This window comes from Sceloporus undulatus, chromosome 2 (genome assembly GCF_019175285.1).
Source record: "Sceloporus undulatus isolate JIND9_A2432 ecotype Alabama chromosome 2, SceUnd_v1.1, whole genome shotgun sequence".
NCBI classification, from domain to species: Eukaryota; Metazoa; Chordata; class Lepidosauria; order Squamata; family Phrynosomatidae; genus Sceloporus; species Sceloporus undulatus.
In genome coordinates this window covers 13,199,564-13,220,981 of record NC_056523.1, presented here as the reverse complement: position 1 = coordinate 13,220,981, position 21,418 = coordinate 13,199,564, and the positions used below count along the sequence as shown (strand labels likewise).

Here is a 21,418-nt window from a genome sequence, read left to right as displayed (position 1 = left end):
GCATAGGACCTCTGTGTGGACGGTCTCTGTGCTGCCTTGATAATATCCTGTACACCGGATGGAAGTGTCCTCAGGATCAAATCCTCCATGCTACCAATGGGAGAGATTGCATCTCGGGGTGGTGAACTTGTCTGCCGTGGAGCGAGAGCAGGTCGGGCCGGTGCTCCAAGCGGAGATGGTCCTGCGCTCGTTGTAGGAACGGAGCGAACCAAGGTTGCCTTGGCCACCACGGAGTTATCAGGATTGCATCCGTATGGTCGGCCAACATCTTCGAGAGGACCCGAGTGATCAGAGGAAACGGAGGAAAGGCATACAGGAGGCCTTGAGTCCATTTGAGCTGGAAGGCGTCCCCTTCCGATCTTGGCTCCCTGTACCGTGAGCAAAATCTTGCGGTGTGGGTGTTCAGCCGGGAGGCAAACAAGTCGAGGAGGGGGGTTCCCCAGCGATTGAAGAGTTGGGTCACCACCTCTGGATGCAGTCTCCACTCGTGGCAAGTGGAGGGTGACCTGCTGAGTTGGTCTGCAAGGTCATTTTGGTCGCCGGGCAGATGGATGCATTGTAGCAGAATCTTGTGTCCTATGCACCATTCCCAGATGCGGATGGTGACTGACAACAGAGTCCTCGACTTTGTACCCCCTTGTTTGTTGAGGTAGTACATAACGGTGGTGTTGTCGGTGAGAAGAAGCACCACCTTGTCCGCGAGGACCGACTGAAAGGCTCTGAGTGCCTTCTCCACAGCAAGCATCTCCAAGACATTGATGTGGAGAGTAGCTTCTGTTGGTGACCATTTGTCCTTTATTGTAAGGTCCAGTGTGTGGGCGCCCCATCCTTGCAGGGAAGCGTCCGTAGTCAGAGAGAGATCTGGCTGGGGGGGTAGAAATGGCATCCCCACACAGACGTTGTTGGACTGGAGCCACCATCGTAAAGACCTCTGTACAGTCCTCGGGATGGTGAGCAGCTTGGTAGACGTGTCTCGGACAGGGTCGAACACGGAGAGGAACCAAGATTGAATGGGCCTGAAGCGCAGTCTGGTCCACGGTGTGACGAAAGTGGTGGAGGCTAGGTGTCCCATGGCGACTTGCATTGCACGGGCCTGAAGGTGCCTTTGGCGAAGGCAGGGTTGCAGGGATGCACAGAGGGTTTGGAACCTTGTCTCTGGAAGGTATGCCCTCATCTGTACAGAGTCCAGCGTTGTTCCTATAAAGTCTATTCGCTTGGTAGGAGTCAAGTTGGACTTGTCGAAGTTGACCTGTAGTCCCAGTGCTTGCAGCAGGGACAGGGCAAATTCCAGCTGCTTGAGTAGAGTGTCCTTTGAGGATGCTGCGAAGAGCCAGTCGTCCAGGTATGGGAAGACTGTGATTCCCCTTTGACGCAGGTATGCCACCACGGGTGCCATGCACTTGGTGAAAACCCTTGGGGCTGATGACAGGCCGAAAGGAAGGACCTTGTACTGATAGGCCTGGTGGCTGACGGCGAAGGCGAGGAACCTGCGGTGGTCCTCCAGGATCGCAATGTGGAAATAGGCGTCCTTCAAGTCCAGTGTCATGAACCAGTAGCCTTCCTACAGGAATGGTAAGATAGAAGCAAGGGTTACCATCCTGAACTTCTTATAAACAATAAAGTCATTGAGGGCCCGAAGATCCATTATGGGTCTAAGGCCAGAGTCTTTCTTCGGTACAGTGAAGTACCTGGAAAAGAAGCAGCGCTTGAACTCAGAGGGGGAGATGGGTTCAATAGCGCCTTTGTCTAGAAGAGTGCGCACTTCGTCAAGAAGGGTGTCCGAGGGGACAGTTGAAATAAAAGCTCCAGTTGGTGGGAGTTCAGAGAACTCTAGGGCATAGCCCCTGCGGACGATGTTAAGTGCCCAAGAGTCCGTAGTGATGGCGGCCCAGGTGTTGAAGAAAGGGCTCAACCTGTTGGAGGTGACGAGGTGCGCGGGAACACATCAGAACCTTTTCTTTCCTCTGCCGTCTTTCTTCCTATAACCCTGCTGGTATCTGGGTTGGGAAGACTGGCGCTTGTCAGCTGGTGGGGCAGGCGACCGGGAGGATCGGCCTTGAGGCTGAGTGTCCTGATGATAGGGACGATCTTGGGGCTGGAAACGGTACTGGCCACCTGGCTGCCAAGGGCGCTGACTATGGTACCTCTGGCGTGGGGACTTGGACGCAGTGGATGACATACCGTGCTTTCTGGCTGTGGTCTTCATCCTATAACGGAAGCTGAGCTTCTCGTCTGTGTCCCAGTGGAACAAGCCCGAGTTGTCAAAGGGCATGTCCTCTATAGCTGCCTTCGCTTGCGGGGTGAGATCCAAAGATCGGAGCCATGCGTAGCGGCGGAGAGCTATAGAACCAGAGAGGACCTTCGACGCACAGTCGGTCGAGTGCCTGGCAGAGATGATCTGCTGTCCGCCTATCAGGTGGATCTCATTCCTGAGTGCAGACATCATGCGCCTCCTGTCGTCCGACAGGTCAGCGATGGTAGGGTCCATCTTTTCTACGAGGTACTGCACGTAGGCTCCCATGCAGGCCGCGTAGTTGGCCACCTTCAAGTCCAGGGCCGCTAAGGCATAGAACTTCTTGGCCAATCCGTTCAGCTTCTTACTGTCCTTGTCAATCGGGGAGGACGAGGACTTCGGAGCAAAGGTGGACTGGGCTCCTTCCACAATGGCCAAGTTCAGCTTAGGGTGGTTGGAGAGCCAAGATGGAGCAGAAGGAGTGACCTGATAGAGGTTCTCGATCCTACGGGACGTCAACGGGATGGTGGCCGGTGCGTCCCATGAGTGCTTAGCAATCTTCTCCAGTGACGGCAGATATGCTAAGGCTGGTGGAGCTGGGGCGGAACCGTGGATCCTCCTCTCCACAAGATCGAGGGCATCGTCCTCTGGATGGGCCACTTCCAACTTCAGGGCATCTGCCATCCGGATAACCCTGTCAGCGAAAGACCTGACATCGTCCGTGGGCGACGGGACTGACGGTCCTTCCGGGACGAACGGAGCCTTGTCGTCGTCGGAGAGGGGCGATGTGGAACGCGGGGACCTTGAGGGCGATCTACTGCGCCTTCTGGGCGAAAGGTCGGTAGTGTCCAAATCATCCAGCCAGTCTGGCGATGGTCCCGTGAGTAGGCCCGGATGTTGCGCCACAGGCGGGACGGGTCCACGGGGATCAGGTACTGACCCGTACAGTGGTCGAACACCAGGTCCGGAAAGGCGTCGAACAGGTCCTGGTCGCGCTCCATGGAGTGGACGGCCTGACTTCAGGGCAGCATCAGCCTCGGCCCCCAGTGCGGCCCGATCCTTCCTCGGGGGGGAGCGAGGACGCTCTCTATCCCGTGCTGCGAGTCGTGGCCTTGTCTCAGGGGAAGGAGAACAAGATCTGATCCTCTGAGGAGACAAGGGGGCATCAGAGTCGTGGAGCTCCCCTTCAGACTCGGAGTCCACGTCCACGATCTGCAGGGCGTCCACCGGTGCAGACAAGTGGCTGGCGAGCAGGACTCTGGGCTCGAGAGGCACCATCCGGGAGGCAACCGGTACAGGAGTTGGGGTCTTCGCCGGCTCGGTGACCGGAGATGTAGACAGTACTGGCCTCGACTCAGGCGGAGGCACTGAGACCGTGCTCGGAGGTCCCTTGTGACGACTCTTAGCGGGCGGCGATGACGAGCGAGCCCGCTTCTTGTCACGGTCAGAGTGTTTGTCCCCTTTCCTCTTGGGGGCTTTGGGGGCATCCGCATCCCCAGAAACTCCAGAACCGCTAGGCTGGCTCAAGACTTCTTCATAGAGCGCAGCCTTCAGTGTCCGGTCCCTATTTTTGAGGGCCTGGGCAGACATTGCTTTACAGTGGAGGCAGTTGCCCGGAATGTGAGACTCCCCCAGGCAAAGGACACATCTCTCGTGGCCATCGGCCCTGGGGATTTTCACCCCGCACTTAGTGCACTGCTTGAACGAGGCCATAGTTAACAAGTCCGTTACCGGTCCGAGGTCAAGCCGTAAGATCAGAGAGAAAGTCAAGCCGATTAGGGAAAGTCCGAAGAATGGTCAAGTGAAGTCCAAAGGTCAAGCCGAGATCCCAATACACAAGAGCAAGCAGAACGCTAGCGAAGTTCCTCGAGCTGCTTAACGCGGCGGAATGAAGGAACTGAAGAGGAGTGGGCCACCAGGGGCCTTATATATGGGTGGGCGGAGCTACCGCCAAAAAGTTGCAGAAAGATACATTGCTTTCTGCCTAGAGATTCTAGAAGTTTCCGAGGATTGCTGCGCAGGCGCAGAATAAACCCATTTGTGTGATTCGCAGAGACCACGAAGAAGAACTAAATATTTAAATAGATACATAAGAGGTTGAAAGATGGAAAATATTTAAAAGAACTATAATAAAAAGCTAAGAATATGCAAATGAAATAGATACATATTGTAGAGACATACCTCCACATCTACGGATTCTATATCCACAGATTCAACCATCCAGTTTGAAAATACTGAAAAAGCATATAAATTCCAAAAAAACAAACATTGATTTTGCCATTTTATATACACCATTCCACTACACCATTGTATTTAATGAGACTTGAACATCCATAGATTTTGTTATCCATGGGGAATCCTGGAACAAAACCCCAGCGGATAACAAGGGCTCACTATATCTCTGTTTACCTTTGCCCCTATTATTTCTTCCAATGCAAATGATACAGTTGTAAGATCCTTGTGGCAGATGTTTATTCTTTTCTACAGTATTCAGTGAGGAAGAATGCACAGTGATGATAGTACTTGGGATCATATGGAAACTCTTAATTTTTTAAAAAATGTTTTATTATTTATAGAGCACATCTTAAAATAGTACCATAAACAATCCACATGGGGCCATTTGTTGGCATATTTTGCAAAGTCTTTAGCCTTCTCTACCAAAAACTGCAGACTGCCTGACAAAACTACAAACTCTAAGATTCTGTAGGATGGAGACCCGGCATCTAAAGTGTTGTCAACACTGAATTACTTCTGCAGTGCAGATGTACCATGGGAAAGCTTTTGCACTCATTCTTAAGAGAGAGAAAACTGGCCTGTGGAGCTTATGTGAGTGGAAAGAGCTCTGAAATCAGAACAAAAACTCCTGCCATGCTGCTAGGGGATTCTGGGAGCTGTGGTCAAAAGTTGGAACAGAAAACCTTTATCCCTGTGCAATATTTTGGTAGCCAGAAGCCAGTGTGAGAAAGATATACTACTAGTTTTCCACACTACAAGAGAGTCAGACAGGCCCCTGGCCCCAGCCAAAAGAAGGGGATAACAGGCTCACCTGGCAAGGAAACCTCTCTGGAAGTCCAAATTGGGTGACCATGATCAATACTTAAAAAGCCTACTCGCTGCTCTGTGAAATTCAGAAGCACTCGGACTCGCTTAAGATCCTTCAGACATAAATGAGGGTCTGGGCAAGTCAAGCAGCACCCAGTGGAGCACTGTAGAGCCCAGATGCCTTTCTTAGAATCAGCTTTCAAAAAATCCTTTCTCATAAGAAACTCTGGAACGTCTCTGATTGCAGATTCTTTGACAACCCCCACAGCCCAATATTCTGAATTTTCCAAACTGACGTCCCAAAAATGTCTTCCTGTTGTTAGTTTTGTGCGTCCAAACACTATAGATCTGAGGTCTAATTTATCTTGGTTTGCAGGCAGGTCTTGAGGTTTTCCTGTTTCTTTCACGCTTTTCCGATCCTCAGACACAGTAAGGGCGGAATTGACAGAACCCAGAATAAGAGTTAGATTTACTGTAGAGGAAACAGAAAATAAGAGGGAATCAACTGGAAGAATTATTTCAATCCTGAAGTTAGTGGGGGGGGGGGGGGGGAGCCCTCCCAACAATCCCATTTCCTCAAAAATTCCTGCAAAATTTCTACGCCTTAAATCCAATTGTTAATCTGAACCAGAGCAAAACATCTCAACCAGTGTAATTTGCTGCAGATGTCAATTTACACAAAGTTCAATTGAATCTAGTTAGCACTAATTACTGGATTTATGCCTCTATAAATCTGCATTCAAGGTTAAGACACTCTCCTCTTTCTTCTAGATTTCCCCCTGAATCTGAATTCAACACCAAAAACATGGGGGAGGGGACTAATAATAATAAAATTATTTTTAGTTTCCCGCCTTTCCCAGGTGGATCGATGCAGAATTACAACCCAACACTGGCAAAAAAGTTACAACAATAAAACAAATAGTGTCCAACAATTAAAACAATTAAAAACAGCACAGTCAAACAGTAACATAAAATATTTCAGTACTGGGTAAAAGAGTGGAGCAATGTCTTTTGCAGAAGACCGGATGCATAGACTTGCCGGAAGCGATCCATCTTAACTGCCCTCTTGAAAGCCTCCAAGGAGGTAAAAAGACGGATTTCTTCCGGGAGGCTGTTTCATAATTTAGGAGTTGATGTAAAAGTTCTTTGAGAGGTTGAAGCTAGTCTAGTTGGATGTACTTCTAACAAATTTTTCCCAGATGTCCTAAGAGTGCGGGGCGGATTATATAGGGAGAGGCGTTCCCTTAAGTAACTCAGGCTTGAGCCACATAGGGCTTTAAAGGTGATAACCAACACCTTGTATTGCACCCGGAAGCTGATAGGTAGGCAATGAAGACCTTTCAAAATTGGTGTTACGTGGTCAAATCTTGAAGAGCCAGTGACCAATCTGGCTGCCATATTTTGAACTAGTTGAAGCTTTCGAACTTGGTACAAGAATAGCACCATGTAGAGCGCATTACAGAAATCAAGACGAGAGATTACCAGTGCATGTACCACTGTTTCAAGGTCCTTTCGGACCAGGTAGGGACGGAGTTGGCATATTAACTGAACTTGGTACCAAGCACTCCTGGTCATCGCATCTACATGAGATGACAATTGTAGCGATGAATCCAGGAGTACTCACAAACTGCGAACTTCATCCTTTAATAGTTTCTCATTTGCATTTGCTAAGTCCTGATTTTGCTATTCTTCATGCAATCCCAAATGTAAATGGGAAACCATTCAGAGTCAGGGGCTTTCCCAGCAGATAATGATCACCAATTAGCAGACACTAATCCTCTTTTGCTCGAACATCTAAAGAAAACTTAAAAAAAGAATGGAGTTGTCTTGATGCATATGAAAATAAGGGTAATATGTGTAGATGATAAGCTTGTATTTGAGGTATGATGTAACAATTTGATTAACCATGTGAACACTTTTTTTTTTGCTTAAAAAAAAGAGAAATAAACATGTATAGCATATTATTTAGGTAGTTCCAAATGTAAAGGAAGATTGGATAGAAAGAACAGAAAGAATAATGACAGAATAGCATTTGTAGATAGGTTTATTTTTTATGTTGTTTGTTAGATTGAATGAGATATATGGTTTAATTGAGGTAATGTTAAGCTTATGTTAAACTTGGTGAATGTATACATTTATGGTTATATATGTAATGTAGCATGTATGTTATGTATATGTTTTTTTTCCTTTTTTCTTTCCCTTTTTTCTGTATGTTGAACTTGTAGCTATGTGTATTAATTGCAATAAAATTTTTATAATAAAAAAGAAAAGAAAAGAAAACAAAAACTAATCCTCTTTTGCATTAGCCTCCCAGCCTGAGGCCTGCCATCAGCACAGAACAATACACATGCAAATCACTCCTGCATTCCCAGGCTCACACAGATATATATACACCCACTTTTTCCAAGCAAAGCATTCTCTGAAGATGCCAGCCACAGATGCTGGCGAAAAGTCAGGAAAAAAATCTTCTAGAACATGGCCATATAGCCCGAAAAACCTACAAAAAACTATGGATGTCGGCCATGAAAGCCTTCGACTTCACATTTTAAATAATTTTGTGTGTGAAACACAGTTTGTGTACATTGAAACACCAGAAAGCAAAGGTATCTTTACCAGTCACCTATGAGTAGGGTTGCCATATCCCACCTGTGGGCGGGACTTTCCCGGTTTTGGGCAGGTCCGCACAGTCCCACCCCGGTTTGGCCTCACCCCTGGGCTGAGGGGAGGATTCCTTCCCCGCTTGCGCTCCGCTGCCGCTGCTGCAGCAAAGCCGGAGCCCAGGCCAGAAGGGAAAGCCTCCCTGAAGGGAGGATTCCCTCCCCGCTTGGACCCCCTGCTGTCACCGCTGCCGCCGCAGAGAAGCCAGGGCCCAGGCCGGGAGGGAAAGCCTCCCCTCAGCGAGGCTCCTATTCAAATGCAGGACACAAAAAAAAAGTGTCCTACATATGAAAATTTTGTCCTACATTTGTCCCAGTTTGGAGGTCCTGACGAATGGCAACCCTACCCATGAGGACAATTTTGGCTTTTGGAGTATTTCAGAATTCCAGATAAGGGATATTCAACCTGTGTTCTCTTTTGACCTACCAATCCCAAATGTTATGCTAGCCTGGAAGCTCTGGGAATTGGAATCCAAAAGTTAACCTCTGCGCAAATTCTGGAAAAACCATATAGGGGCCACTCTTTATTAAGCCAACTCTACATCACAAATAGATGCAACTTTATTTTAGAAACCTCCAGATCTCGTCAACAAGTAACTGGCAAAAGCAGACTGGTGGAAGTTAAATTGATGCTAAAGTCATGTCTTACAATTAATTACTTTTTAAAAGTAACCTAGCCGATGAGAAAGCGGGAGACAGAAGAGTTTTCCAGAAAGGAAGAGACAATAAGACCATCCACAATTAACTCTGGCCCATCAACAACTATTTTCAGCCTGGAGGTTCCAAAATATTAGGGCAGAAGAAATGTTGCTCTTCTGATTTCCACCTCCTGGACTATAATAATAATAATAATAATAATAATAATAATAATAATAATAATAAATAATTTTTTATTTATATACCGCCTTTCCAGAGATCAAGGCGGTTAACAGCATATTAAAACACAACAATATAACATCAAACAACCATAAAAACCATCATAAAATTAACTCATCATACATCTACATTGCTACAGTCTAAAAAATCTCAAGTTAGCGACAAATGCTGCTGAGAGGGGAGGGAGGAGTACTTCAGGGGTTAGGGGTAAGCCTGCCGGAACAGGTATGTCTTTAACCCCTTTTTGAATTGTTCCAGCGAGGTGGCTGAGCAGAGCTCGCCGGGAAGGGAGTTCCAGAGCTTGGGGGCCGAGGTAGAAAAGGCCCTCTGAGTGGTGGTAGTATATCTAGCTTCTGGAACCCTTAACAATTGCTTCCCGGCTGACCTGAGTGTGCGAGGCGGATTGTATGGAGAGAGGCGGTCCTCCAAGTACCCTGGGCCCAAGTGAGACTAGACCTCACTTGATCTATCAGCACAGTTATGTCAAAGTCTAACACAGAAGACAGAGAATTGGCCCCTCATTAACTTTCTTCCAACTCAAAGTCAGGTCACAGTCACAGAATCTGCTTTGCAGGACTGGAGTACCATGAAGATAGACAAGCATCCAGACTCCCACCCCCCACCCCCCAAAAAGCCACCCTTCCCATAGATTTGGTTCTTCTTCAGATCTTTCAACTTACCTTTCTGCAAATGAAGTCCAGCTTCTAGTTGAACTGAGGATGGAAAGGGAACAGAAGTTAAACATCCACCATGAGGTTTTTAACCAATTTGGTATACCCCCCATCCATCCCAAAATGGCAGAACTAGTAATTAATGGTCAGTCATGTTACTCTGAGAACCAGCGTGGTGTAGTGCTTTGAAGATTGGACTATGAATCTGGAGGTCAAGGTTCGATTCCCACCTTGGCCATGAAACCCTTTGAGTGATCCCGGGCAAGTGACATGCTCTCAGCCTGGGGAGAAGACAATGGCAAACCTCCTCTGAACAAATCTTGCCAAGAAAACCCCACGATAGGTTCACCTTTCAGAAACAACTTGAAGGCACAGGACAACATGTCACCCCTCTTTTTCAGCTTCCTTTCAAAATGCCCCAGTTCTTCCCTCCTTCTTTCACTTCTCCTCTTACAGTTTACGTTGGCTGCTGCAAACTCAGTTCAAAGTACAAAAATAGTTTCCACACCATGAACTCAGTAGGGGAGAGTACAGAGGGAGTGGAATCTTGTCCTTCCCAGGAAACTCAGGCAAAAGCATACTGATACTGCCTTTCCTAGCTTCCTCATTAGTAACCTTTGCCATCTTGACTACACTCTAAGCTTGCTCATGAAAGAGTCTACTGAGAATATTATGGCACCGTTGCATCTACTTTCAAGTAAAAGATTAAGTAGCTGCATCATTTTGATAACTTAATTTGTCAGAAGGTAGAATAAGCAATAAGGAAGGGGGTTTGACTGTTTTAGGTCTGATTTCAAGGAATAGGAAGAAAATGATCAGCATGGTGGAGAGAGCTCTAGTGCTTGGCTAAACTACAAATTGTAGGATCCCACAGGATGTAGCCATGGCATTTCTAGTGGAATCTTAGCACTATAAGTTACGTAGTGCAAAAGGAACCCCTAAATAACATAAGCAGAAGGAAGGTCTTGTAGCCATTCTTCATTACCTGTGAACGGCTTCAGAACTGCTAGAATAGAATAGTTGAGATCAACGAATTCCCAGGACTTTAATTTCAGCTCAGGAGAAAAAACCTCTGGAGTCTCAAACTTCTGTCTTTCCTCATACCTTGAGTGGGGGAGGAAAGAAGTTAACTTGTCCATCCCACAATCCCCAGAGCAGAAATGCTTAGAATAGTGTTTCTACCTGATGCATATATTAATGTAGTTTTGTTAGAATACTAGCAACATTGCCCGGCTTGTCTTGGGTTAATTTTTAGCCATACTATTATACCCTTCCAATTTGGTCCAATCCATCCAGGCACCTTCAAAGAAAGCAGTGGAGTGCCCCATTAATGACACATACACCACCATACAGCATAGCCTGTGTTTTAAGTAAGGCCATCTCAGACATACCTTTTAAATTTGGTATAAATCCACCTAGCCGTTTATGTAACATTTAGTTTTATTTATACAGATTGTGCAACCCTGAAAGAGTTGGTGTGTTTAAATTATCTCTTCTTGGGTTAAAATTGAGCATGCCTTTGGATTTACCACACCAGCATGGCCACACATGTCAGTTGCTAACCGTATCATTCCCAACCTCGTGAAATGTGAAGAAAGATTAAGGGGATCCACTTACTTTACCAATGTACTTTGAATGTCCTACAGGGGAAAGGGAGAGAGAAAAAGAGAGACAACTCAGCACTTTGCCATTGACCATGCCATGAAGATTCCCAAAAAGATGATATTTAAGTAGTTAGCTAGGGCAAGCTAAGTCTCAGAAAGCACCATAAACAATCTGCTTTAATCTCAGGAGAAGCATTGACCTCCCACCATGTTGGTGGGTCAGACAATGTCAGGGGTGATCTTTTGAGGATTTTAGTATAATGGGGGTTCCCACCCTTCTCCACTCCACAAACCAGTTAGCAGTAACCAATTGCAAAGGCTATAAGGATACGGAGAGAGTTCAGGGGCCCCTTTCACACTATACCATTATAGTATTACGACTCCACTGGTTCCATCCCATGGAATCCTGGGACATGCAGTTTGGGGAAGGGTCTTTAAAACTCTCAACCAAAGAGATCTAGTGCCTCCCCAGGCTATGAGCCCAAGGATTCCAGAGGATGAGGCTGCCAACTAGAAGAATCCCTTGAAAGGGAACAGCAAACGTAGTGTTTCTCAATGGGCTTTTTAGTGATGATCAAACTAGAGGACGTATTGGAATTCCTCCTGGAGAGAAGGTTGATGACATGTAAGACATGTGCTGGAAAGGGAGGACATTTGGTCATCCTGCCCTAAGCCTGGCAGGATAGGGTCTCACCTCCCTGACTCCAGGGGTGGATTGTCCTCTTTGGATGCTCCCCAGGCCAGACTGGGACTGTCCACAGATTGGAAGACCCTGCCTGTTGTTTTTCAAGTGGTGAATGGACATAACAGCAACTCTGACACTTAAACCAACAGTCTACCTAAGCTAACTTCAGGGTGGCAAAAGCGACCTCTGAGGAACGCACAAAGCTCAGGATGTGACGAAGCCTTAACAACCCAATGGACACCACCACTGGCGTCATTCTGGCAACAAAACCAAGTATTTTTATTAAAGCCTTCAGGGCCAAATTTATTCAATGTTTCATAAGTGTTACAAATTACAGGTACCCTTGGTATCTGTTTCATCTAAGTCCTATTATATAAAATGGCATAGCAAAAAGGTGTGTCTTATACAAAATCAAGGTCTGCTCTTTGCTTTTTTAAAAATATTTTCAAACCATGGTATCCATGGATGTAGAACCTGTTCATGCAGAGGGACAGTATTTTAAATTCTTTTAACTGGTTCTCAATTGTCTTGTTATGAGTGTTAGTTTAATTTTATTGGTTTCAGTTTTTTTAAAAAAATATTTATTAAAACTGAACAGTTGGATGCTGCTCCAAACTACTTGGATATGGGGAGAGGTATAAATATTTTGGAGCTAGCATGGCGTGGTGGTTTGAGTGTTGGGACTACAACTCTGGAGACCAGGGTTCGATTCCCAGCTCGGCCATGAAACCCCTGGGTCACAGGCTCTCAACCTTAGGGGAAGGCAAATCTCCTCTGGACAAATCTTGCCAAGAAAACACCATGAAAAGTTTGCTTTAGGGTCACCGTACGTTGGAAATGACTTGAAAGGACACAACACACAAATATTTTAGACAGCCAGTGTGACCATGTTTATAGCTCTTATACTACTAACATATATTATTTTACTAATACAGTGAGCCCGCCCCATCTGCGGGCTTGCCATCCACAGGTTTAAGCTTACAAGGATGGCAAGCCCTGGCTGTTAAAATGGGTTGCATGCCTGCGGTGCACACATTAGCATGCAACCATTGGAATAAACAGGACTTGAGGTCCTGCGTTTTTCCCCTTATTCGAGGGATGGTGGTGGTCTGAAATGGATCCCCCTTGTCTGGGGCAGGCCACACTGTACTGTGTTTTGGGGGCTATATTTATAAGGTATATACAAAACATAAATGAGTATCATGTTTATACCCATCACCAATATATCTCATTATGTACGAGCCAGCATGGCATAATGGTTTGAAGTTGGACCGTGACTCTGGAGATCAGGGTTCAAATCCTTGCTTGGCTATGGGAACCTACTGGTTACTTTAGGAAAGTCATATGCTCTCAGTCTCAGGGGGTGGCAATTGCAAACGTCCTCTGAACAAATCTTGCCAAATCTTAGGATCACTATTACTTGAAAGCACACAACAACAACATTTTAACAAATACATACATCAAAGGCTATTAGAAGAAAACTATTAGAAAATAAAATGAAGAAGCAACTCCGATTCTTTCAGTAAGTAACTAAGAATCTTCCAGTTTGTTTTTTAGAAGTTGAAAAGATTACACTTTAATAATAATAATATTTTATTTTTATACCGCTGTTCCAAGGATCACTTTGGGGTGCAACATCCAGAATCCCCAGGAAACTCACCCGCAGGAGCTCACTTGCTGGCTGCTGGCACTTCTCCTCTATCTCCCAGATGAGCCTTTCAAGAGAGAACAGCTCCTTGGATATTCTGACCAGATGCTTATCCCTTCTCTGTGTAATCTCCGTTAGCACTTCATCAATCTGGGTCAGCAGAAGCTTCTCTTGCTCTTCCAGATAGTGGCGCAGTCGACAGAAGGAAGAAGCAAAAGTTTCCCTCTCGTCTCTTGTCCTTTTCTGCACCGAGCAACAAAAGGCAGAGGCAAAGATTCTAACATGACAAGGTTATGGACACAGTCACTACCTCTGCGATATCAGAAAGATAGATACAAAATGAAATAGGAGACACACTGGAATTCCTTTTTTGGGGGACTGCATCCCCCACAATCCCCTATGTGGCCATGCTGGCTGTGGGATTCTGGGAGTCATAGCCTTAAAAAAGGACCAGATGATCAGTACATCTAGGCCTTCATGGAGAGGATGCCCATTTTCAGCAAGGAAAGAGTATTCAGCAAGAAAAGTGAACATCCACTCTAGGGATGGCCCTTGAATCTGGATTTTTTTTTTTTACAGGGATCAATTTTTTCCCAAAGAAACAAGCATCCTGAAATGCCGTGGCTTAAAATTTCAGTTTAAAAAAATGCCTAGCAGTCTGGAAAGAGACATGGGGGACTATGTTGCTCATGTTTTTCTCTTTCTCTGTAGTATCATTTGTTGATTGTTTTAAATATTCATGGCAAAATCAGAGAATTTCAATAATAATAATACAAAATTATATCAATTATCAGTCAATGTAGTCTCTAATTAACCAAAGAACGACAGCTTACATATTAACAACAGAATAGAATTGGATTTTAATATCATCCTTATCAAAATATATATTTTATATTCATTAAATACACAATTTTGAATAACAGCTTGCAAATCTGCATTGTGTATCAAGCATTTCTGAGTAAAGATTTTAGCTGGTCCACCCTTGTTGGAAGCCCAATCCTGCTCTTGGCAACCCAGTAGATCAACCATAGCATCTGGGTGGGTCACAGTGAGCCTGGAAGTGGGTTTCTTTGAAGCCCTCTGACACCCACAACATTTTTTTAAAAAATTAATTTTCATCAAACATGGCATCAAACAAGCAGGCTCTAGGACAGTACTACTCACAAATTAGTGGTCCCTGAACTGATAACCTTGTTTAAATATTTGAAGGGATGTCGTATTAAGGATGGAGAAAGCTTGTTTTCTGCTGGTCCAAAGAATAGGACACGGAGCACTGGATTCAAACTACAAGAAAAGAAATTCGTCCTAAACATTAGGAGGAACCTCCTAACAGTAAGAGCTGTTTGAAAGTGGAATGCACTCCTTTGGAGAGTGGTGGACTCTCCTTTTAAACAAAGGCTGGATGGCCATCTGTCGGGTGTGCTTTGATTCTGTGTTCCAGCATGGCAGAATAGGGTTGGGCTGGATGGCCCTTGAGGTCTCTTCCAAATCTGTTAAGTCTATGAACTAGTGTTGGTCCAAGGTATTGGTATTGGTGAGTTCCCATGAAAGGAGGGGGGGATAATTGTAGCTAATAGCCATAAATATGGCACTGGTCTCTGGGACCAGTGCATCCTCATATTAGATAGTCTGAGGAGCACTGTTCTAGGAATAAGATTATTCCTATAACAATTGTTCCCCAAAGGATCCAAATTGCAAGCAGAATTTACTGGAATTGAAGATCTGGTCTCACAGAAGTGGATGTTTATCACACTGAGGTTTTTGCAGCTCAGTTCTGGGGCGACTGCAGGTCCAATGATGTGAATTCACGCAATAACGTGATGTGTTATCACATGCAATTCATTCAGTTCAGAAATATACATACCTCAGCTGAGACAGAAATCTTTACTCAGAAAATTGAACTGATCCACAACACAATGTTGTCAGGACTGAAGTATTTACAGTTACACAGCCAAGTAAAGGTGCATAGCAATATAAACAATTTTTAGGTTTGTAGTCCATTCATTAAAAATCAAAACATTTTGCCTCCCCATGACTCACCCCTGCTTTATACCTCTGTACCAAGCTTCCCATAGGAACAACCCTGGCAACTGGCAGTGCTTAATTCCTCCCTTTCCACCTGCCCCTTATCTGGAACCACAAATACTAAACCTTTCACCAGTTGTGTTGCACATCCCGTAATCTAGTATTACAAAGCATAGACACAGACAAAGCTATCAGGCATGCTACTGAACCTATGCTACTGAAGCTGAGATACTTACAATCATGTTTACTCCTTGAATTTCTGTGCTACTTCTATAATCCAGAATGCATACTTTTGCTTTCTTTAAAATCTCCAGGTATTTTCTCATCTGATTCTGAAAACAAAATATAAAAATAACTTTATTTAGGGCCTTGATACAGCAATGGCATATACTGTACACTCAACATAGTGGTGAATTACAAGTTGAGTCTCCCTTAACTAAAATACTTGGGACCAGAAGTATTGTGAATTTTGATTTTTATTTTTAAAAAATGGAATATTTGCATTTTGATGTTGCTGTATGCGTTCAAGTCATTTCTATTTATGGTGACCCTAAGGAAAACCTGTCATAGAGTTTACTTGGCAAGTTTCTTCAGAGGGGATTTGCCACTGCCATCCTCTGAGGCTGAGAGAGTGTGACTTGTCCAAGGTCACCCAGTAGGTTCTTATGGCCAAGCCAGGATTTGAAAACCTGGGATCCAGAGTCATAGTCCAACCCTCAAACTACCTTGCCACACTGTTTCTTAAAATGTAGGAGCACAATTGGACTGAATGCTTTCTCCTTTCTTGACACTCCAGTTCAGAGCCAAGGTGATGTAATGCAATGGTTCTCAATAGTTGGCCTTCTAGATATTATGTACTCCAATTCTCAGAACCCATCACTGCATTCCTGCTGGCTGGAGCCTCTGGGAGTTGAAATACAACACATCTGGAGGACCAAGTATGAGATCGATTAATCCTGTATCCTTAGCAGCTTTTCCCAACCTGAATTCTCCATGTTTTCAGATTACAGTTGGCCTTCTGTAAAAATAAATAAATAAAAATAAAACTTTTATTTATATCCTGCTTACTTGTAAGAAACAATCTGTAGCCACGTTGTGGATGCATGTATCAGATACATGCATCTGAGGAAGTAGGCTAACGTTTATGAAGGCTCATGCTAGCAGCTACCTTTCACAGTCACAAAAGGTACTACAAGATCCCTTTACAAACTATGAGTATCCAAATTTCATCCAACAATGGTGGCCACCAGATGTTTGCAATATTATTTCCATCATCCACAGCCACCGTGTCCTGTTGGCTAAGACTGTGGGAGCTGAAGTCATACCTGGATGGGGGAAGATGGTTTCAATATATATTTCTACCTTTCTAAAGGTGCATCACTATAGTAAAAACAATGCAGTTTGACACCACTTTAACTGACATGGCGCATTCCTACACAATCCTGGGTCTTGTAGTTTTGTGAGGCACCAGCACTCTTTGGCATAAGGCTAAGGACCTTGTAAAACTACAAAATCCAGGATTACATAGGATGGAGCCAGAGCAATGGGGCAGAGGCTTGGACTTTGGCAGCCACATTTTGGGGCATAAGCATTAACAGCAAAGCCCTCACCTTGTACTCCTGGGCAGCTTCCTCCATGGGGGCCATGTTGTGACCTAGGTGCTCCTGGGAGCCCTCACACTCCTCACAGAATAGGGCTTGATCCTCTTTGCAGAAGAGTGACAAGGGACGCTGGTGCTGCTGGCATTTGGAGGCCCTGCTGTGTGCCTCGCCGTCCTTATCCCAGTCATTCAGGATTTCAACCAAGTTCGTGAGGCACCGGTTGGGCTTGAAGCGTTTCTCCACAGGCCCTTGGCACTGTGGGCACTGGGTCGGTGCATGAGGCTCCTGCCAGCATTGACTGATGCAGGTTTCACAGAAGTTGTGCCCACATTCGAGCATCACGGGGCCTGTGAAGTAACTGTGGCAGATGGGGCATGTTGCTTCCTGGTGAAATCTCTTCCTGGAGTTCTCTGCAACCATGGCTTTGGCTTCATTCATTCTGGGAGAGGAAAATGTGCTTTTTCAGGAGTCACCACCTTGCAAAGAAAACAAAATAGGAGTTGAGATCAGAGTGAATGGTAATTCCTATTTGGAAAGGCATACGTCCTGAAAGAGCTAGAAATTTTATTGTACCACACCTCCCAGAATGCCAGGGGATTCTGGGAGTTGGGTCTAATACAATAAGGCTGCCCAACTATGGTAACAACATATTATACACATTGCATTATACTCAGTTTTGGTATGAAACTTCCTTGGGGCCCTTTTGGGAGAAAGACAGCATAGAAATGAAATAAATAAATAAGTAAACATATACCATTTTGTAATGGAAAAGCAGCATTGTGCAATAATTGGAGTTCAAGGCCCCACTGAACCATGACATTTGTGTGGTGATGTTATGATGCCCTTGTCCTGCAGGCACAGAGAACTGTAAGTTACAGTAATGTCAGCCAAGCCAGTAAAATAACCAAAAATCCTAATGCCACTAACTAGTACATGTTCCTAATCTTACAGCTCAGATGGGATTTGTAGTCCTTGATGTTTCTGGCCAGCTGGGAGCCTGGACTCCACTGTCCAGCTCTAACAGCCCCTTATCATTGACCACAGGGCAGACAACCCCCCAAAGGCAGACTGAAGCCTCGAAGCTTTTTAAAACCTCACACTCAGAAGCAACTCAAAGATTCGTACTTCTGTCCCCTGTGATCCATCCCATCCCCTGTGCATCAATACTGTAGAAATAATGAGGTCTGACACCACTTTTACTGCCATGGCACCATCCTACATAATCCTGGGATTTGTAGTTTTGTGAGGCACAAAACTTCTCTTTGGCAGAGAAGGCTGAGGACCCTCTAAAACTTAACACCCCAAGTTTCCATAGGATGGACCAAGAACACTTAAACTGGTGTCAAACTGCATTATTTCTACCATGTAGATGCACTCTCAGTCATGAGACCTGGTGTATATAAACCCTCTGGGACAGGTATCTTAAAATCCAAAAAACATCTAGGACTAGCCTAGCAAATCCAATAAAATCCAAACAATGACACATTTGTGAAGTCGAGGGCTTTCATGGTCAGCATCCATAGTTCTTTGTGGGTTTTTCAGGCTATGTGGCCATGTTCTAGAAGAGTTTATTCCTGACATTTCGCCAGCATCTTTGAAGATGCCAGACACAGATGCTAGTGAAATGTCAGGAATAAACTCTTCTAGAACATGGCCACATGGCCTAAAAAACCCACAAAAAACTAATGATACTTTTATTGGACCAACCAAAATGCACAAATACATATTGCAAGCTTTTGAAGTCACACTGGCTTTTCATCAGGCAAAGAGGAGAAAAAAATTGAAGATGTTAGTCATAGGCCTGCGTTTTCTGTTTCTGTTGAGAAATTCAGTGTTCTCTACATACATAGGAACTGCTGTGGCTTAACCAAGGAAGCATCTTCTTTGAGTTGCAAATGGACATTAAATTCCCTTGACTTTGAAAATCTCCCAGTGACTGCATGGCCAAAGGGAGAGGTGCCAGCCTGCAGAGAGCCCTCTCTACCATCTGAACTAAGACCAGAAACAGAAAATGCAAGCCTATGACTTACAGCTTCCATTTTTTCTCCTGTTTGCCTGATGAAGAAAGCAGTGTGACTTTGGAAGCTTGCAACATGTAATTGTGCATTTTGATTGGCACAATAAAGGTATTGTTGTTTGGATGCCTCTGGGACAGGGTGAAGGAACTCTTGTGAGACTCACTGGAAAAGGCTTGGTAAAAGTGGGAGGCATTGAACTATGTCAGATCAGTGTTTGAATCCCGGCTCGGCCATGTAAACCCACTGGGTGACTTTGGGCAAGCCGCACACTCTCAGCCTCAGAGGATGGGTTTGGAAACCTTTCTGAAATAACTTGACCAAAAAAAACCTATGATAGGGTGGCCATAAGTCAGAAATGACGTGGAGGCACCTAACAGCAAACAACAAAGTGGGAAGCAATAGAAAAAGAGGAAGAGTGAATTAAAGGTGGTTGATTCAGTAAAGGAATCCACAACTCTGTTTGCAACACCTTTGGATTTGAGAACCAGGGTTCATAAAGACAATGGAGGAACAATGGTAAGATTAGTTTGATGAGATTAACCTTTAGACAACAGATTTAACCAACAAGGCCCAGACTCTACCTTCTTTGAAAGAAACACCTTGAAGGGATGGGTCTTCTCCATAAGTAAAGAAAAAGTCAAGGGGGGATTTGGGTTTGCAGCAACCCACCCACCCACAGAAGGAGGGGCAGATCTCACGATCTTCAGAAACTATTTGCCCAGCTTCTGTTACAGGATTTCTCTATAACTCTCAATTTTTCTATACAGTTCCAACCCACCGAGAATGAGGTATATCCCTGTACTTCAAATCCAGCTTTTAAACATCCCACATGCCCATTCATCGTCCAGCAGCACCAGGAAACCTTTCCCCTTCTGGATAGGAAATCATTCTTCCCACACTATGCTGCCATATTTGAACATAAAATGATGAACCAGGATGGCACCAGTCCTTAGCACCCTAAAATAAAGGGTGGGCAACCAGCTTCATGGTGTGAGCACCAGTGTGGTGTAGTGGTTTGAGCACTGGACTATGATTTTGGAGACCAGGATTCAAATTGTGGCTTGGCCATGAAAAACCACAGGGTGCCTTTGGGCAAGTCACTCTCTCAGCCTCTAGGATGGCAACGGCAAACCCCTTTGGAAGAAAACCCTGCGATAAGTTTGCTTAGGCAAAGCAAATCTTGCTTTATAAGTTTATATAGGTTTGCTTTGCTCTCATATATATATATATATATAATGGGTCACCATTTTACTACTCCACTGTATTGAATGAGACTTGAGTATATCCACCCTGGTCCTGGAACCAAACCCCAACAGAGGCCAAGGACCCACTGGCTGAGCCAGGATTCAAACCCAGCTCCTGGTCCAAGTGTTCAAACCATATTGTCTCTGGGAATGAAGAATACCTTGCTCATGTTCCAGATCTTGCTGCCACTCCCAATCCCAAACGTTTACCTTCCAAGTCTGGCTGAGCGAGGCAGCTGCTTCAAGAGGGGTCCCAATCCAAATTGGGGGGGAATCCAAACAAGGGTGTCTCTTCTGGTGTCAGCCTCCTGCTGCAAAAGCGACTCAGAGCCTTGCTTGGGGCACTTAGAGGGGATTTCCCAAGCAGCGTCTATGCCTCCAGCTGCAAGACCAACAGGCAGCAAGGATGGAATTGAAATTCCCGCGACAGGAATTTCAGCTGGGCTTCCTGGGCCGGGGCTCCTTGTGATTGGATGGATCCAAGGAGCGGCGTCACTTTGCTTTGCGCCGCAGCCAATCAGCAGCAGCTGTGCGAACGTTCCATCGGTGAGAGAGAGAGAGAGAGCTCCTCCTCCTCCTCCTCCTCCCCTGGGCAGGATTTCCAATTGTGGAAACCTTTCCCATAGCTTTCCATTCAGGCGAGAAAAAGCCTCCAAAAGACTAGGCATGGTTCTTTTTTAAAGGAGTTATTGCAGACTGGATTGCATTTAGTTCTTTTTATTTAGTTATGGTTAGTTATTTAGTTAACAGTTTAGTTATTTACACTAGTTTGTTAGTTACTATTAGTTATTCCATTATTTCTAAGGCAATTTTAATACTTAGTTATTTAGTTATAGTTATCTAATTAATAGTTTAGTTATTTTCACTAGTTTTGTTAGTTATTATTAGCTTTGCATCATTTCTCAGGCAATTTTAATTAGTTATTCACAGTTAGTTATTTAGTTAATAGTTTAGTTATTTACAGTAGTTTTGTTAATTATTATTAGCTTTGCATCATTTCTAGGGCAATTTTAATTAGTTATTCATAGTTAGTTATTTAGTTAATAGTTTAGTTATTTACAGTAGTTTTGTTAATTATTATTAGCTTTGCATCATTTCTAGGGCAATTTTAATT

The 21,418-nt window shown here is 44.7% G+C and overlaps 1 protein-coding gene across 2 annotated transcripts; it reads right to left on the bottom strand.

The window, feature by feature from the left end:
- Positions 1-4,816: 4,816 nt before the first annotated feature.
- On the bottom strand, positions 4,817-17,938 carry LOC121921961 (zinc finger protein RFP-like). 2 transcript variants are annotated; one of them, XM_042450757.1, is made up of 8 exons: positions 17,797-17,938; positions 17,052-17,518; positions 15,678-15,773; positions 13,429-13,659; positions 11,097-11,119; positions 10,465-10,583; positions 9,489-9,521; positions 4,817-5,747 (listed from the first exon to the last, which is right to left on the bottom strand). In XM_042450757.1, exons 2-8 carry the CDS (start codon positions 17,478-17,480, stop codon positions 5,221-5,223), a joined length of 1,458 nt encoding a protein of 485 aa, XP_042306691.1. In that variant the 5' UTR covers positions 17,481-17,518; positions 17,797-17,938; the 3' UTR covers positions 4,817-5,220. The 2 variants fall into 2 exon arrangements, with proteins under 2 accessions (XP_042306691.1, XP_042306692.1); XM_042450758.1 differs by lacking the exon at positions 10,465-10,583 and having other exon boundaries at positions 5,578-5,747.
- Between the last annotated feature and the right edge of the window lie 3,480 nt (positions 17,939-21,418).

Excerpts from the sequence above, each read along its gene's own strand:
- LOC121921961 (XM_042450757.1), bottom strand. The coding sequence starts at position 17,480 with ATGAATGAAGCCAAAGCCATGGTTGCAGAGAACTCCAGGAAGAGATTT. Across the intron at positions 10,584-11,096 it reads ATTCAAAGTACATTGGTAAA|GTATGAGGAAAGACAGAAGT; the intron begins GTAAGTGGATCC and ends CCCCCACTCAAG. Across the intron at positions 9,522-10,464 it reads AGTTCTGAAGCCGTTCACAG|TTCAACTAGAAGCTGGACTT; the intron begins GTAATGAAGAAT and ends TTCCATCCTCAG.